The following is an 18,457-nucleotide window of genomic DNA, read 5'->3' on the forward strand; positions in this document are numbered from 1 at the left end:
GACAGCTCTGGGTTCAAATCCTCGACCTGCCACTTAGTGGCTGTGTGGCTGTGTGACTGTGGGCCGGTCCCATGGCTTCTTTAAACCAGCCAGTTTCCTGATCTGTGAAATAGGTATGCGACTCCTCATTCACAAGGTCTCTGCGAGGAGGTCTGCAAAGCAGTGCCTGGCACATGGTCAACACACATCAGGCCACTCTTCACATTTCAGACAGGCCACTTGAGGCTCAGAGGGAAGGAGGGACTTGTCACAGGTCACACAGCCCAGGCCCTACACAATCCAGTTACTATACCACTGTAGCCCCCACCCTGATTGTCTGCTGAGCGAGCTAGAGGTCAAGAGTTAAATCAAACATTTTGCTATCTTTTTTTTTAAAAAAAGGTAAAGGCTTTAATTCAATCCAGCCCCCCTCTGTCCCCAGGACGCCCCAGGCAGGGACCCTCTCCTTTCCCAGAAGGCACTGAGAGGAGGAAATCTGTTGACCAGCACCTGGCAGGACCCCAGGCCTGGCTGCAGCTCACACAATAAGCTGGGCCTGAGGCAGGAAGCAGGGGAGGGGGGAGGGAGATGGACTGGATTGTCAGGCCGACTACCACAGCAGGAGAACTGGGAAGGCCCCAGGCTGTCTCAGCAGGAAGGAGAGGCCAAGGGCACCGCTGGCTCAGAGACAGAGGATGTCTGATCTCAGCCTCCCACCCACCAGCCCTCTATGTCACTGCCCAGAGCCCAGGCCCCTGGGCCAGTCTAGACAGAATCAGCAAAGCAGACAACGAAAGGCACCTAATACAGGAGTTCGTGAAAAGACGCAGGGCAGGTGTGGGAGGCCTTACCGCCAACCCCACTGCCTTGGCTACTGGGACAGGGAGGGCTCCAGCAGTTTCAGGACACCGCCCACCAGGTGCAGGCTTCCTGTGACCAGCACGTGGACGGCAGCCGCCTCACGAAGCACACTGGCCCCGCTGCCTGCCACAGGGTGGGCAAGGAGGCCCTGTGGGGGACTGGGTGGCTGAAAGACAGGGTCCCGGCCTTGGGTGATCCACTGCAAGGCATAGGAGATGCAGCTGAAGACAAGGGAGCCGGAGCTGTGGGTATGGGGCGGGCAGGGTGGCCGCCGCAGGGAGGCAGGCCCACCAGGCTCTGGGCTGGGGGCGCTCCAGAGGTCCGGGCTGGCGTGCTCCTCATCCAGGCGCCTCCAGTGCTGCTGGTGTTCCAGGCAGCGGAGCAGCATCTGGTGCCGTGTCACTGTGAAATTCTGCTGGTCTGCAGGACACAGGGAAAGGCACGTCAACGAGGGGGACAGGACTGGAGGCGGGGGAAGGGCTGGCCCACTGGGAGCGCCTGCTTAATGCCTGGTCCTTTCCATGCATCACCAGTCCTCACAGTGGACGCTATGAGGAAACTGAGGCTCAGAAAGGTTCGGTGACTTGCCCACTAGGACAAAGCAGGTGAGAAGCAGGGCCAGGCAGGTTAGCTTCAAAGCTAGGGCTTTTGCCCACTGAGCACATCTCCCACCCTGGCCTCAACTGTCATCATCTGTAAAATAAATAGGGCCCATCACTAGGTGGACATAAGCATTTCTAGAAACGCAGATTCCGAACTCCCCCGACAGTCTGATGTGGATCCTGAGGAGCTGTATTTTTTACAATACTATTTCAAATGTTTTTCATGTGACCCACAGGAAAAAATACATTTTACAAAGGCAACCCAGTACTCACATATGTGTACATAAATGTCTGGAACAGAATCTTCATAAAACAGTACCTACCCTTACTTTGTCCAAGGCACATAGATATTTTCTATTTCATTTAAAATAAAAAATGCTGGCTGAGACCCACTAAATTGATTTCAAGAAACTTAAAGTAGGTTGTAACCTGCATTTTGAAAAATGTTTTCCCCAGTAATTCTTTTTCAGTATTGCAGTCACATGCAAAGTTCAAAATATACCAAAGGATATTTATATAATAAAACAAATCTAGCTCCTACTTCAGACCTCCAGTTCAGAAGCCCCCACTGTCACCACCAGCGCAGCCCTCCACCCCCTGCCCACCTCCAGGGACCATGCTTGTCAACTCTCACCTGCATTGCCTGTGGGTGACACCTCTGTCAGGTTAGGGCAGAAAACAGCATAGTCAAACTGGCAGGGCTAGAAGGCCAAGGGGTACCTGGTGTCAGAGTCTGAGAGGATGCCCCACCCCCACCCCGACTTCCACACAGCACCCCAGAACCCACATACACGTCCCCATCTCTGGAGATGCACCCCCCCCACCCCAGCTGAACTGCAGTGATGCTGCATAAACCCTGCCCCAGCACTTCAGTGGCCCCTCATCTACCTCAGTAGACCCTGCCTGGCCTGTGGCCTGGGCAGCATGGCCCACTGTACAGATGGGGAAACAGAGGCTTGGGGGGGAGGTACAGCTTTAAGGTCACCCAGCTACTGAGCAGGCTCCAAATTCAGGCTGGGAAAGGCTTTCTGCACCAACGGGAAAGGTTCTGGATATGAAGAACAGCCTCAGCCTCCTGGTCTGTGAAATGGGAAATGACCCCTCGGAACCATTCCAGCCGTGACAGCCTAGGGCCGCCTCAGTTTCCTGAGCAGAGACGGGCCCCTACATGCTTTAGCCCAGTGACTCCTTAAACCAAACTTGAGAAGCAGGTATCCCTAATAGCAAAATGAGGCTCAGGGAAATGCCCTCTCTTGTCCAGGGTCATATGCTAGTGGTTGAAGGGACATGACCAGTGAGGATGAGAACCGTGACCAGGACTAGACTATCCCATGTGCCCTGAAGCTTTTACACTTAATCCTCAGTACAATTCAGGGGAGGGGAATTAGCCTCATTCTACAATTGAGGAAACGGAGGCTCAGGGATGGGGTGGGGTGTCACACAGCCAGAATCAGTGCTGGGCTGCCTGTTGCCCACCCATCAACCAGTCCCTCACCTGCAGCAGCTTCAGCAGGGCGGTGGGATCCCGGTCCCCAATAGAGTTGAAGAGCAAGACACGCACCTCTGGTGCACTGTGGGAGGGGCGAGGAGGGGGTGAAAACCGCGTCTCCCATCCCTTCTCAGCAGGAACCTGCTCCATCCTTCCCCGAGTCCCGCGCCTTCCTCTGGCCCAGTCCCACCGCGACCCCTACCCTGTGCAGCGCTCACCTGCCCCGCCTCTCGCCACGGTGCAGCGCCTGGCGGAACCAGCGCACGCAGGCCTGCATGCTGCTGGAGGTATGCGCGCCGTCCAGGTACCAGGTGAGGTGCCCGCGCCGCAGCATCTGCGAACGGCCCAGCCACTCGGTGTCCCGAAGCCCTGGGGGACAGGGGCAAGGCAGCTCTCCAGCAGTTGCTGCAGGGCAGCCCTCGCACATCCTCTCCCACCCCAGTCCTCAACTCGCGTACACAACCCATCCACAGGGCCCTCACCTGAGCTCTCTGAGGACCTAGCTGTTCTGCCGCCTATCACTGGGAGCCAATCACTGGCATCAGCTGTTGGGCTGCCTCATATGGTAGAATCTTCCAGGCAGCCCTCATGGGGCTACTATCATATCAGCCCCATGTTACACGTGGAGAGCCCTTAGCTTAGAGAAACTAGGTCACAGAGGCAGTAAGTCCTGGGGCTAGAATGTGATCTAAGATCTACCAGGCTCTGGGCTGTGTCACGGTCTTGCTGTGGAGCCTGGCACACGATGGGCACATTGGAACCATTTGCTGAAGGGGTTTAACAGCCGTGAGCATCTACTATGTGCTGAAAGCTTAGAGGGAAGTGAGAAGCCTGACAATATCACCGTTCTCAAGAACCTCATAGTCTTATGATGATGACCAAGATGATGGGAATGGCAGCTACCACTGGCGAGGCACTTTCTCCACACCCACCAGGCTCTGGGCTCAGCCCCTTAGTGATGTCACCTCACAGTGGGTCCTATAATCATCTCATTTGGCAAGAGGGGAAACTGAGGAACACAGAGAGCTCACGAACTCAAAGTCAGGGAAACTTACTGACTTCAGAGTCCTTTCTCTTGGGCACCATCTCAAATTGTCCCTACGTCTCAAATAGAAAACCGAAAGAATCACCTGAAGGGACCTGGCTGGACAAGGTCCAACTCACCTTGCCGCATGTGGGATGTGGGCTGGAACACAGGCGCCAGAGGCAGCGGCTGCAGGAGGCTCGGCCTGGATGCCGTCAGCTCCCCGATGCCTGGGGGCAAGGGAGGACCGTGTGGGACTGGGTGTGCTCAGAGCCCTCAGGGGCAGGCTTCCCGTATCCCCTGCCCACTTACCTCGGTGGACCTTTTGCTGCAGCCAGCAGTGGGCCAGCTGCAAGGCCAAGGCAGCATTGAACCGCTGGTGCTCTCCTTCCAGGCCAAGGGTCAGAGGTGGCCCCCCTTCCTCCAGGGCTTCCAGTTGTGGGCATAGATAAAGGGGACACTACAGAGGAATCAGGGGAGGTGCTGTTGCCACCTTGGCCAGAAGGCCCTTCCATCTTTCCCCACCAACCAGAACCCACCAAGCCCTGCTCCTAGAACCAAGATGTGCTCCAGCTGGGCGAGCAGCTGGCTCTCACTGCACAGATGAGCAAACTGAGGCCCAAAAGGATAAAACACCTCCCCAGTACATCTAATCAGACTCACCGAGATCTGCTCAGCGCGCTCCTTCAGCACTGCTAGGGGACCGTCAGGCTGGGGCACAGTAAAGGCGGGGACACCATGCTGTGGAGGACAGGGAGCATGAGACAGGGGCTGCCAAGGAACCTCCACCTCCAGCTCTGGCTCCCACATCTCTGGGCCTGGCCGTCCCATGTAGTCTCCCCCTATAGGACCTATGGGAACCCCTCGATAGGGAGACTAAGGCCGGAGAGAAGGCTCAACTTGCTCCAGTCACACAAAGAGCTGAGACAAGAACCCATATTCCACTGATGCCCAAAACCTTGCCCTGAATCAGGATACAAAGGACCCTGCCCCAGCTCTCCTTCCCTGAGCATAAGGGCCAGGACGGGGCTGTCCATGTACCTCCCCTCCCTGGGGCTGCCTGGTCACCTTGAAGATGCCCCCTTTCTGCCATGCGATCTTCTCCACCGTGTCCCCCAGAAGGCTAGTGTGGTCAATGCCAAGAGATGAGACCCCACATACCACAGGCTTCCTGCAGAAGACAAAAGGGGCATGATGCTGCTGCCCTGGGCCACCTGGGCACCACCTGTCTCCCCAAGCAGCTGCCCTCACCTGATGATATTAGTGCAGTCATAAGCCCCACCAATACCCACTTCCACCACTGCCAGGTCCACCTGCAGAGAACCAGAGGGCATGACAAGGGGGATAGGGGCACGTGGGAGCCCCCAGCCTGCTAAGATTCCCCTCCCCAAGGCCTCAGACACAGGGTTCTGGGGAGTGGGCATGCACCTGCTCTTGGAGGAAGACGTGGAAGGCCATGAGCGTAAGGAAACAGAAGTAGGCGGGCATGGAGACACAGCTTTTGCTATCCTGTGGACAGGAACACATCAGAGCCTGGGGCCCCTGTAGCCTCTGCTCTGGGGAGATGGGATCCTGGGATGTGCAGTGCCTTCTGGGTCCATCCACCCACTCCAGTGCCCTACCCTGCCCACCTACCAGCCCTCCTGCATAGCTACCTTGGTCTCCTCCAGCCGCCGGTAGAGGCGCCAGAAGTGCTTGGTGAAGAGCTCGCGGCTGATGGGCTGCCCATTGATGCGGATCCGCTCACGCACCTGCACCAGGTGGGGAGAGCTGCCAGGAGACCTAAAGTCATCAGGACTCCCTGCCCAAGGCCCCTAGGTCTTCCCCCACCCACCAGTCAGAACTGTCTTTTGTTAACACAAATCTGACCATGTCACTGTCCTGCTGAAAACCCTGCTGCGGCTTCCCCCTGCTCTCAAGAGTCCTAGCTCCTCCCGTCGGCCTCCCAGGCCCCTGTGGGGCTGATGCCACTGGCCTCTGTGCCTCACTTCTCCCAAGTCCTTCGGTAGTTCCCTGTGCCCCAGCCCGTCTGTGCATCCTTGACTGGACCATGAGGCCACAAGGGCTCAAGTCGAGGGCTGGGATTTTACCCAAAAACTTATTTTAGAAGAGAGGTTGTTGGCTTATATTTGAATCCTCAAAGGCCTTCTCATATTATGAGTCCTTCTCTCAATTTCTTTATTTTGAACAACTACTTAGGGAAAATATTAGCCTGAAATAACCTCAGTCAGCTGGTTTCAGATGCGTAGAGGTCACTTGAAGGAACTGGTTATATATAAGGAGGCAAAAATCTTAAATGTCCCAACCCCAAGGACCAAATCCTGAGCAATTAACCACGAGCTTAATCCAACTGCTTTACAGGTGATCGGCTAAGAGGAGACACGTAGAGCCCAGGGAAGAGGGGCCTCCGCCATCGTCTGTTATGAGTCTAGATGCTTGAGTGTGACCAAGAGGGGGGGCTGCCTTGAGGACAGAGCAGCAGCTGAGGCTGGCAGAGTAGAAGGGCTCCCCTCTGCTGCCCATTCAGGATGCAGCACGGACTCACAAACTACCCTTATCATTTAAGCCGTTGTAAGCCATGTTTCCTGCTCCTTACTGCAAAGACATCCTAATTGAAAACTATTTGCATGTGATTTAAAACTGGTATATAGGGGCTGGCCCAGTGGCTCAGGCAGTTAGAGCTCCATGCTCCTAACTCCGAAGGCTGCGGGTTCGATTCCCACATGGGCCAGTGGGCTCTCAACCACAAGGTTGCCAGTTCGATTCCTCGAGTCCCACAAGGGATGGTGGGCAACGCCCCCTGCAACTAAAATTGAACAAGGCACCTTGAGCTGAGCGGCGGTGAGCTCCTGGACAGCTCAGTTGGTTGGAGAGCGTCCTCTCAACCACAAGGTTGCTGGTTCGACTCCCGCAAGGGATGGTGGGCTGTGCCCCCTGCAACTAGCAAGGGCAACTAGACCTGGAGCTGAGCTGCACCCTCTAAAACTAAGACTGAAAGGACAACAACTTGAAGCTGAATGGCACCCTCCACAACTAAGATTTAAAAAGGACAACAACTTGACTTGGAAAAATAAAAGTCCTGAAGTGCACACTGTTCCCCAATAAAGTCCTGTTCCCCTTCCCCAATAAAAAAAAAAAAAAACACAAAACAAAACAAAAAACAAACAAACTGGTATATAGAATTTTAAAAAAGACGTGACGATTCTAGATATGTATTTAGTTTGTACAGTCAAATTTTCATTATGAAAATTAAAGACTGCCATAATCTTGAGGCAATGTGGTGAGTGCTAGTTGAATGTTTGTTTAATGAGTAAACATTGGGCAGAAAGACAAGCAGCTCAGTTCTTGGAGGTGACCCTGGCCTCCTCCTTCCACAGCCCCCCAGAGAGTTAGGAGACACCATATCCCTCTGCACCTCAGTACCTAAAGAATCCGGTCTTCAGGCCATAGCTTCGGAGGATACGTTCAGTGAAGGCACAGGTGGAGCCCTAGAAAGAAAAGTTCTTGTCTGGGCAGAGCCCCCCACACCAAGTGGATACCCTCCCCCTGGGTCCCATCCTTCACCTTTCCCTTGGTCCCAGTGATGTGGATGATGTTCAGCCGGTCCAAGTCCTCCACCTGGGATAGACAGACAAGGTCTCCATCTCAGCAACAGGACTCACAGACAGACAGGAGTGGGGGGTGGTCACAGGCCCTACCCACTTTACCTGCAGCCCACTCCGTGCCAAGTACAGCTCCATGGCTTCCAGTTTTGTCTGGGAGTCACCCTTCTGGCTCTTCCTCTGCTTCAGGTAGCAGGCATTGCTTTGCAGGGTGTTGAGTGTGCGTACAGCATCCTGGCAACCACAGTCCCCAGGTAGCAGGTTAAGGCTCACTAGGGGTCCGGTCCATAGGGACAGAGAAACCCAGTGCACCAGTGGCCAGGCCAGGGCACCATCCTGTGTGCCAGCCCTGTTGCCCCAGCCTAGAGATCAAGCCAGCAGTAAGAGAGAAGTGGCATCCATCCTGCTTAGGCAGAGATGGGCACCTAGGGCAGTTCAGCCCCACCCAGGGAGTGCCAGGCTGAGCAGATAGCATGACTAACGGGACTAGACTTGCTTCCTGTTCAGGCTTCCCAGGCTTCACCCCTGGGGCCTTTGCCCTCATTCCTTCCAATGGGTCTGCCACTTTATTGGGCCCCTACTGAGGTAGGGCCAGAACCACAGAAGGCTGGGGTCTTAGAACTGGAAGAACTGGAGTGAGGAATTCCTAAAAGCTTCCATGTCCAACCTTGATGATTGGGGTTCCACATGTTGACCCAGAGTAGAGCTGTTTGAAGCCACTAGATGAGAAAAGGAGGGTGCAAGGAAGGGTGTGCCTGCAGTTACCCAATCAGGAAGGAAGGAAGGTCAGTTTTAGGAGAGTCCACACGGGGGGTGGGGAGTGGGGGTGGTGACAGTGAGAATGCCACTTATTTCCCTTCAGGGCCGCAATGGCTAATTGCAGGACCCACCCCCATCAAACTGGCACCACCTGTCTGGCTAGCATCATGTTCTGGTCTCTGGCAACTAGCCTCTGGCATAAAGCCAAGAGGACGATTTCTGTTTCCCAGATTTTCACCCCTTCTCCACCCGATTCCTGTCTGCCCCCCAGTCCCAGGGACTTGGATCTCCATCTCCTGGATCCTAGGGACTACAACCCCAGATCTAGGCTCCTGGATCTCTCGTCTGAATTCCTGAATCCCTTTCCTCTCCCACCCCTCAACTGCTGGTTCAAACTCCCGAGAGTCTGAAACACCAAAACCCCAGCTGAGCCACTGGACCTCTTGGTCCTATCACCGGGCGTCCCTTCCAACTCTAACTGCGGGACACTTCAGCCTCAGAATTCCCAGACCGGCGGCACAGGCTCAACTTTCTAGTCCCAGTTCCCATCCCAGGACTCCAGGATGTCCCGCCCAGTGTCAAGCCCTTGGTACCCTCCCTCGGCTGGCGGAGCCGGATGCTGTGTGGCTCAGGACCGGCCCACGTGTCAACGCACGACCGCAGGCCTGCCGCATACCTGATACTCCATGCCCGGCTTCAGCGGCGCGGGCCTAGCGCTCAACTCTCGCCGCGCGGCGGTCCGGGTCGTTGCACCGCGCGTTGAAACCGCTTCCAGGAAGAGAGCCGCGCGTAAATGGCTGCGTGCCCGGGACATTGTCGCCGCGCCGGCGACCTGACGCTGGGCCGGCCTGAGATAGCCCACCCGGCTTCGCCTCGTCCCGCCCGACACGCCCCCGCCCTCCACCAATCAACACCGCCCAAGGAGCCCACGGCCACCAATAAGAATCCGCGGATGCCATCCTTGTGAAGGGCAGGTTCCCAGGCGGAAGGCTTCGCCCATAATTGTGAGGGGCAAGCTCCCGGAGCGGCTGCCGCTTTAGATGAATCTGCACCCATTTTGTCATCCTCCGCCCAAGGATCTGTCCACACCCCCCAAAATAGTCCCAGTCTGTGGCCCTCAGCCTCTGCTCCAGGCCGGAACCTGCTCCAAGAGCAATGGAATGACCTTATGGAGGTCGCTTAACCCCAGCCCCAGATGTCTCAACTCAACGCAGAGACCTCAGGCTGCGGGGATGAGGCTTCTGCCCTCACGAATGGGACAGCCCGATTGCGGGGCAGGAAACCCAAAACAAGGCACCTACTCTATTGGGGACCCTAGCCGACCCTGGGCAGCCTGGAAAGTCTTCCTAGAAGAAAGCAACATACTGGCTGAGTCCCGGGGTAGGGGAAGTCAGCGAGGTGGCAGGGGGGCAGGGAACGATGTGTGAAAAGCAAACGATTGGAGAGAGAGAGAACTAGGCATCCAAGAGAACTACATTTCCAACTGGTTGGGCCTCGTCACCCCAGAGGGCCAGGATCCTAGATTCAACAGGATCTTGTAGCCTGATAAGAAAATTGGATTAAATTTGAATGACAATAAAATGATTTTAAAAGAGATGACAAGATCAGATTTGTACTTGAAGATTTGCTGTGTGGCGAGCACCTTACTATTTTCTAGATGGGATGCTGCCGGGTTCATAAATCATTTAGTAAGCCAATTAGATCTCTAAAAAAAAAGACTGGATTGAAGAGTCATCTGGCGAGGAGGTAGGACAACCTCTATTTGTCTTAGAGTTTTCAGAACTTCCTATTACCTTCTTGGCCCCAACTGCTAGCGTGGAAAAAATAGTTTGGAGATTCCTTTTGCAGCAGAGGCCCAGAAAGCAGGGAAAGGGTGCTGCAAGCATCCCTCCAAGGAAGTTTCCACAGATGAAAGACAATCCTTCAAACAACTGATGGGACTTCAGTACCTCCCTCCCTCTTTCCTGCAGGAGTTGGGAGTAAATATTTATCAGAGATTGTTTGATTTTGAAATAAACACATGATGTGTTGGGAAGATTCCTTGATTGGCTGGCTGGACTTCCGCTCTTCACATCACTGCTTGGCGCCCCCACCCGGCCCCATGGTAGATAAAGCGGTCCTTTCCTCTCTCCTCTCTTGGTTTCCTTTTTTTAATCTTTGAAAGTTTCTCTCCAAATAGACATGTACGTAACTTAATAAATGCATAAAAATGATCATAAAGAAGCTTTAAATGTTTTTCTTTTGCCCCACCCTATCCCACCCCCACCCTCCTCCTTTGGAAATCCTTGACAACCAACTATGTGTCCCATAGTTTTCTATGCTCATGAAATCACAGACACATCTAGACATCTATAAGGCCTTGTCGATGCTGGTGACAATATTTTCTGCATCTTAACTTTCATACTCAACAAAAAGCTTATCGGGATTCCTCTAAGTCAGTGACTTAGCAAATAGTTAAGTAGCGCTTCTCTGGGCCAGACACTGTTCTAAACACTTTCTACATAGTTGCTCATTTAATCATCACAATCCTAGGAAACAGGTATTGGTATTACCATCCTTGTTTCACAGGTGAGGAAACTGAGCCATAAGGGGATAAAGGCATATGGCCAAGTCACAAAATCAAGATTTGAACTCTGGCCCTGGAGTCTTTCTTCCTAGCCTCTGTGGCTCCTTCCTGCACTCCCATGGGGAGGGGGACACTGCTAACTCAATGGCAGTGGCAGTAACTTAATGCACCCTCCATTTGCCTGCTGAAGGGCCTTCACATAACCTTCAGTGTTTTGCTGCTGTGGACGGCTGCGCACCAGGGACTCTCATTCCTGCCGTGAGGTTGCATGCAGTGGGAGGGCTGGGTCATTTCACTCAATGCTGTAACCTTTGCATCTCACCAGCTGTGTGTGAGGAGGGCGCTCCTTTCCCAGAATGTCCCCCAGACTGCTGGGTGTAGAGTCCCTTCTCATTGTCACTCTGCATTTCCCTAGCAGTGGTGAACTTGAGCACCTTTCCATGCATTTGTTTCAATAAACTGCCTCACTCACCTTTGGTCCATTTCTCTAATGTCTGTTTATCCCCTTCTTGTGAAACATAAAAGCACGTTGGGTATCACAGATATTACTCCTCAGTTCTGTCCTCCACATGGCAAGTTGTTGTTTTTTTCTCTCAATCGACTAGTGGTGGCCTCCATTGATTCATATGTCACAGGGGGCATTGGAACTCTGGGCCATTCCCCTAAGAATAAGGTCCCAGGGAAAATGACCTCTCAGGAGAGATGTAAGGTGGAAAACCCCACTTGTCTATGTTCCTGAATTTTAACTGATTTCTCTCCCTTTGTCCAGAGCAAAGCCATCTGTGTCAACCTTCCCCTCTGACCAGTGACAAGCCATCTCTAGAGTGCAGCGGATTTGCAGTCTGGCAAATGTTGAACTATAGCCCTCAGCTCCAGTGGGAAACAGAAGTAGATGTACAGACACGGAAGGCAAGAAACAGCACAGAAACTTTCAGGGATCCTACCTGGTGTCATCCCAGTTGTATAGGAAATTATAAGTGGTGACTGAGGCCTTGGCAAAGCCACCTAGGGGCCTGGGGCGGGTCACCTGTTCCATAGTCTCTAGGGACAATTTTCATAGCCAGTGATGCTGGGAAATTTATAGGCATAAAATTTAAGGAGGAGAGGATAGAATAAATTTATCTTGTTTTCCTTATCAAAACTTTTCCTTACTTGTAATTTTATTTTTAAATTATAATATTTTTGGATGGATAATACATCATATCATTCAAAAAGTCAGAGGTACATAAAGATATACAGTGAAAAGCTCACCTCTCACCCCAGGTCCCAGCATCCTAATTTCCCCTACAGAAATATTTCATGCATTTACAGAGCTACTTTATGCATTTACAAGCAAATATATACACACAGATTTCCCTTTTATAGTCAGATAGCAGACCATATACGTCAGTCTGCATTGTATTTTTTTCCACGTGCCTTTATACCCTGGACCTTATTCTGGAAGGTGTCATGACGTACATAAGAGCTTCCCCACTGGCTAAATTTTTTTCTAAGCTGTGCAGTGCTCCTTGGTGCGGGAGTACTACTGTGTATTTGGCCAATCTCCTACTGATGGACATTTAGTTTTCTGGTATTTTTTCATCATAAGCAATGTTGCAGTGGGCAACATTTTACCCTCATCGTTTTTTCCATGCGTGAGTATATCCGATGAATTAATTCCAAGTATAACTGCTGGGTCGAAAGGGGTTTGCATTTGACAGTTTCACATTGTCTTCTAGTGGGGTGAGGCTGCTTTCCATCCCCATGTCCCCAGTAGGCCATGAGCCAGCCCTTTCCTCACCAACACTGACCATTAGCCAGATTTGATCCTTGCCAATCGCATAGGTGGAAAAATGGATTCTCAGGGTAGTCATCAGTTGCATTTATTTTATTTGAAGGAGGCTGAGCCCTTTTTCTTATTTTTAAAAACCATTTGTATTTCCTTTACAGTTTGCTCACCTTTGTGTCATTGCTTTTTACTTGAAAAGTCATGAAGGAAATGAAGAAATGTGTAAAGGAGCAAATTAAAGTCACCTTCATCACACCTGGAGAACCACTGTTCTCCAGAACATGAAGGCATTTCCGCTCTCCAGAAAGAATAGAAACAAAGCCATTGTCTGGAGAGAAAAGAAAACAAGGGTGCAGGGAAATTGGCAAGTAGGCCAGTGACCACACCCTGGAGGCAGATCTGCAGGTGTGTGGAGGGTGAGTGAAGGGTCAAGGGATTCTGCTTTAACGCTTACCCTTCCAAAGGGAAAGGATGTTATCTATCCATTCATTCATTCACTCAATCGTTTGATGAGAAATTGTTTCTGTGCCAGATCCTGGGCTGGGTGCTGGGGACACTGGGTTCTAGGGACAGATGACAAATTTCTGCTTGTCCTGTCAGGGTGGTGAGAAGGCAGTAAAGAAGGATATTCACAAATATATAAATATATATATATATATATATATATATATATATATATATATATATATTTGCAAACCCTGATCAGAGCCACCTTTATTGCTATAGGGGCAGGAGGCTAAGGCCCAGAGAGGGACAGAGACAGCTTGGAGTCACACAGCAGGTCAGCAAAGGTACAGTACTGGGTTCCAGAATAGACTTTCTAAACTCAGATCTGCCTAAGTTACTGCCCCTTCTCCTGTCCTCATGCCCACAGGATTAAGAAAGCCCACATGCCCGCTGTGTCCCATCCTCTGCCCACGTCTGGCCTTGTCCACCACTGCAGGGCCCCCATCCCTGCCAGCTGGCAAGGACTTCCAGAATTGGCCTTGGCCTCGTCCACCTCCAAGCTTTTGCTCACATTTGCCTCTGCCTGAAACACCTTTCCCCTGTTCTTTTCTTCTTTGCTTTTTTGGTTGAGCTGCTTTTAGCTAACATTTATTAAGCACTTATCCCTGTACTTGGCATTGCAATCTTTTTTTCTCTTCTTGAGAATTGTGTGAATTCGAGATTATACCCATTTTACAGGTGGAGAAATGGAGACTCATGGAGGTTAAGCAACTCAACCAGAGTGACACAACCAGTATGTAGTAGAGCCCAGATCGAAACCTGGATTTGCTGACTCTAAAGTCTGCCGTTATTCACCACCACCTATCTGGTCATCCTGGCTCTCTGCTGTTGATGTGCTGTGTGACCCTGGGCAATTCGCTTCCCCTCTCTGACCCGTCTGACTCTCAGTCTCTCCTTAGCAGGGTAAGGGCTGAAACGAGCTCTTTACCAGCCCATAATTTCTGGGGATATCTTGGGGCAGTGGGTGGAGTGTCTCAACGAAGGCAAGTCTTCAAAGGCCATCGCACTCTCTGAGAGCCTGGACTAGAGAGGTCCAGCTGTCCCTTCCCTGCCCCACCCAGGGTTCTGTGGAGACCAGCGGAGGGTCAAGCTTTTTGGCAGGTTTGTGCAGAAGCCTAGCATTCAGAACAGAGGGTACACGGTACATTTGGGATAGCCACTCCAGGGCTCTGATCCTCTGGTATACAGAAGGACTCCTCCAGCTCCGAATATTATTTACATTCAGTGACCTACAAGGAAACTTCTGTAAAGGGGGGAAGAAAACTTGCCTTAGGCAGATTTATGTATCTTCAGTGGGACAGCTTCTCCTAACCCTTGCCCTGATGCCAGCTGTTAAGGTGTTATTTGGCTCATTAGGAGGACAAATGGGCCTCTCTTTGACCCTGCAATTCCACTTCTCAGCATGACCCTGAAAACAATTGGAGCTGTGATCAGAGGCCCACAGGCTCCATCTCAGGTGGTAGGTGACGCAGCTAATGACGCCCTTCTTCCTGAAAGCCTTTGTTCTCGGGCTTCCGGAACCCTCCCTCCCGGCTGTCCTCCTTCCTTGCTGGCTGTACCTTCTCTAACATCTTCCCATTGGAAGGCCCAGGGCTCATACCTCTCGCTCCAAGGTTCTGCTGTCCTGGGTCTGTGATGACATATGACAAATGTCCTTCTTCAGTGACCTACAGCCCTGAGCATCTGATGGCATCTAAACTGGTCACATCTATAACACATGCTCTCTTGCATCGCCACCGTGAAACCTGCTCCTCTCCAGGCCTTTCCTGCTTGGAAAACAGCTCCACCATCCACCCAGCTGCCCACGTCTAACGCTGGGCCTCACCCTGGCTTTCCTTCTCCCTCACCCCCAACTCCACCATCCGCAGGCCTGTCCACTCTACACTCCTGCCTTCCCTCCAGGCCACCAGTGCTGTTCTAGCTTATAGGCTCTGCTGCTGCTCTCCTTCACCCTACAACCATTCTCCAGTCACTTTTAAAGAAAATCCAATCCTCATTCTTCACTTTTAAAGAAAATCCGATCTGCATTCTCTTCTGCTTAAGACCCTCCAGTAGATTCCCACTGCACTTGGGATGAAATCCAAACTTTTGATCTTACCATCTTTTACCATCACTCCCAGCCCTGCTGGCCTTTTCTCTGATCCTCAAATATGTCAAACTCATGCCCACCTCCGCCAAAGTCTGCAACTAGTGAGCGCTCCTTGTTAAAGGTACTCATGTAATCTTCATGGGAAACTGAGGCACAGAGGGTTACTCAGCCAGCCAAAGGTCACACAGAGTGAATGTAGGACGAAGCCTCAGGGCCTTTGCACTGGTGGTTCCCTCTGCTGCAACCTCCGTCCCCCAAAAGGTCACATGACCGACTCCTGGTCATTCCAGGTCTCTGCTCCAATGTCTCCTTCTGGCTGCCATCTTTTTACCATCCACCTTTTTACAGTTTTTGAATTTTGAACCACGTAATTAGCATTTCACAATAAATACTTTTTTAAAAGAGTGCTATGAATCACGATAAAGAAAGACTATTAAGGGAACAACCCCAGTGATGAGATGGTATGGACAGTGGGATCCCATTTTTGTTAAAATAATTATAATTTAGAAATAGCCTCAAAGTTATTCCCTAAATGGTAACTGTCATTAGCTCAGGTGGCCAGGCTACAGGTGACTTTTATCTTCCTTTTGCTTATATGTATTTTAGAATTTTCCCCCTAGGAACATGCATAATTAGGGAAACGAACAGACAGTTCCTACCACACTGGGTAGCTGCACCTCAGAGCTCGTCTGGACCAATTCTTGTTTAGTAGTTAGGGACACTGAGGCCAGCAGGGGGCCAGAACTGACCTGGAACCAGGCATGGCTCCCCAGAAGTTCCTGGGGTCCCCACTCGTGGCCATGAGGGGCCTTCGGAGGACACCAGGCATGTGGATGGGGCCTTGTGGTAAGCCAGGCCACAGAGAGACTGACTTTCGGGCCTGCCTCCTCCCTGAGGGGCCTGGAGGCTCTGGGAGCTGGTGAAGGCCCTCTCTGCTCACAGGTTAAGATTGACCAAGCCTTCTCCTTGCCAGGTGCTGTGCTGAGCCCATTTTATAAGTGACAATTTGACAGAGGAGTCACCCATGCAGGTCACCAGCGAGCAAGTGGCAGAGCAAGGACTCAGCCTTGTCCCAGCTCCAGTTGATTCCTGTGACTACTGATTTAGCCCCTCTGACCAAGCTGGGGAATTCCTAGCTAACTTTTTTCATTTGTTACTTGGATTTTCTCAAATAATAGTTAACGTGAGTTCTTTCTAGACATCAGCACTGTACAGAGACCTTTACACGCATCTGTCTCATTGGATCCTCACCCACCCAGTGAGGGAGGTTCTGTTCTGGGACCCATTTCTCAGGAGAGGCAACAAAATCCTAACAGAAGAAGCGACTTAGTCATTCACAGGGGTCTGTAATATTGGGCCCTGGATTCCACCCCCAGGCCACCCCAGGACCTTGCCCTCACCTGCCCTGTGCCCCGTGAGGTGACCTGGTCACCAGAGCTCAGGCCTGGAGCTGGCTCTTACGTCAAAGGAAGGCCCTGTTGCTGGTGAGGGGCCCTGTGAAATGCCAACACTCCCCAGACCCTTGGGAGGCTGCCCTCAATTCTCTCTCCCCTGGTGAGGGGACCCACACCACATGGCTCTGGGCAAGTCACCTCATCTCCCTCAGATCCTGGCTTCTAAAATGAGGAGGCCTAGGTCACCTCAAAGGAGCCACTGCTCCCAAACCCTGGCCTGGGGGGCCACCGGCCCTCTATTATTGGGCAGAAGGTGCCATCTGTCCAGAGAGTCTGGGGAGACATGGCACGACCTGGTGTGCAGCCGCAGGGAACATTGCTGAGCTGCTACAGCCTTGCATTCTTGCCTGGGCTTCTGACTGCAATCTCAGGAGGGAGGGAGGCACTGTCTCGTGGTATCCATTCAATAGACGAGGAAGCCGAGGCTTGGTGAGGCGAAGCCACTTGTCTAGTGTCTGTCAGGACGTGAACCTAAATCTCCTGGCCCGTCCCCTAGCAGCACGACCCGGGGTTGCGATCCCCAGCTCCAGCCAGTCTCTGCTTGAGCTGGGCTGGAAGGCTTCTGCTGCTGGCCTCCTCAGTGAGTCTCCTCACCTCACTGAGCCATGTTGCCTCACCTGTAAAGCGAGGGTCGCAGGTGTGCCCACCTCAGAGGGCTGGATGAGGCTAATTGAGAGGGTGATGGGCCCTGTGAGCCAAGGTTAGAAACCTTTCACATGCTAAGTCCCTAACAGCTTGTAACCGCACCTACCAGATCTATAAAATGCAGATAATCGTCTCAGATCTGTGAAATACGATAACAATGGACACCAGGCCCAGCAGGCAGTCAGCACCCGATCAGTGTGGCCATCATTATTATCATTATTAAAATGAGACTGATAGTCCTTCCTCACAGAGAAGTCCGAGAGTTAAATGAGATGAAATCTAGTCTACAGATCATGTAAACAGGCCTGGCACACAGGAAGACCCTCACCGTAGCCTCTGCCACCACCCCAGTTCTGCTCTCAAGACCCTCCTTGAGAGCCTCGCCACAACCCCCCTGGGTGGGGGCTACTGTGGAGCCTCCAGCTGGGTGGGAGGTAGAGCTGTGAAGTCCTGGGGACACCTGACCACCCCAGGCCTTTAGAACAAGGCTTATCAATGACAAGGCTTTTTCCTTGGGGTTCCGCAGTGTGTGGTTATCATCACTGCTGATCGCCTTGGACTCCTGAGGGACATTTCCACTCATATGTACCAAAGAAAGAACTGAGGCTTAGAGAGGCAGAAGTCCAGAGAGTTAAATCAGATGAAATCTAGTCTCCTACCCGCTGTGTTCTCCTACCTGGAAGGAGGCAGATTTAGCGGAGAAGTTCCCCCCAGATGGGCTCAGCCGCTCCACGGTTGCTTCCCGCCACAGCTTCTTGGCCACTGGCCAGGAGGCAGCTAGGGATCTATCACCTTTCATGCCTGGCCTTCCTGCTCCCCAGCCAGGCAGGGCACGAAGGGATCACAGGTGTGGGTACCTCTGCCAAGCCAAGCCCACTCTGCCTATGCTCCAGCTGGGCCAGAGGGGGGAGGGGGAGTTGAGAAGATACCTAAGATCTGCCCTTCTCCCCCTCCCCACCCCCACCCCCAGGCCCTCCACCCTCCTCCAGTGTGCAGGGAGGAAAGTCTTACCTGTAGGTTCCTGTTCTCACCCTGGGATCTGCCCAGGGAACTCTTATCCTCTCTGGAGGTTTCCAGAATGCAGGACTAGTCAGAATCTCTGTGAGTTAACT

At 52.3% G+C, this 18,457-nt stretch overlaps 1 protein-coding gene across 7 annotated transcripts; it reads right to left on the reverse strand.

The window, feature by feature from the left end:
- Window positions 1-77: 77 nt before the first annotated feature.
- FPGS (folylpolyglutamate synthase) lies at window positions 78-18,457 on the reverse strand. 7 transcript variants are annotated; one of them, XM_088793533.1, is made up of 16 exons: window positions 18,357-18,457; window positions 18,022-18,238; window positions 7,663-7,791; window positions 7,520-7,573; window positions 7,379-7,443; window positions 5,611-5,725; window positions 5,384-5,506; window positions 5,207-5,268; window positions 5,024-5,126; window positions 4,619-4,696; window positions 4,268-4,415; window positions 4,096-4,185; window positions 3,150-3,300; window positions 2,938-3,013; window positions 2,077-2,143; window positions 78-1,260 (listed from the first exon to the last, which is right to left on the reverse strand). In XM_088793533.1, exons 2-16 carry the CDS (start codon window positions 18,142-18,144, stop codon window positions 851-853), a joined length of 1,794 nt encoding a protein of 597 aa, XP_088649659.1. In that variant the 5' UTR covers window positions 18,145-18,238; window positions 18,357-18,457; the 3' UTR covers window positions 78-850. The 7 variants fall into 7 exon arrangements, with proteins under 7 accessions (XP_088649659.1, XP_074187162.2, XP_088649660.1 ...); XM_074331061.2 differs by having other exon boundaries at window positions 5,384-5,464; window positions 18,357-18,444; XM_088793534.1 differs by lacking the exon at window positions 18,022-18,238 and having other exon boundaries at window positions 18,357-18,444.

Source organism: Rhinolophus sinicus, chromosome 16 (assembly GCF_057876585.1).
Source record: "Rhinolophus sinicus isolate RSI-liver-muscle chromosome 16, RSI-T2T, whole genome shotgun sequence".
Lineage (NCBI taxonomy): Eukaryota > Metazoa > Chordata > Mammalia > Chiroptera > Rhinolophidae > Rhinolophus > Rhinolophus sinicus.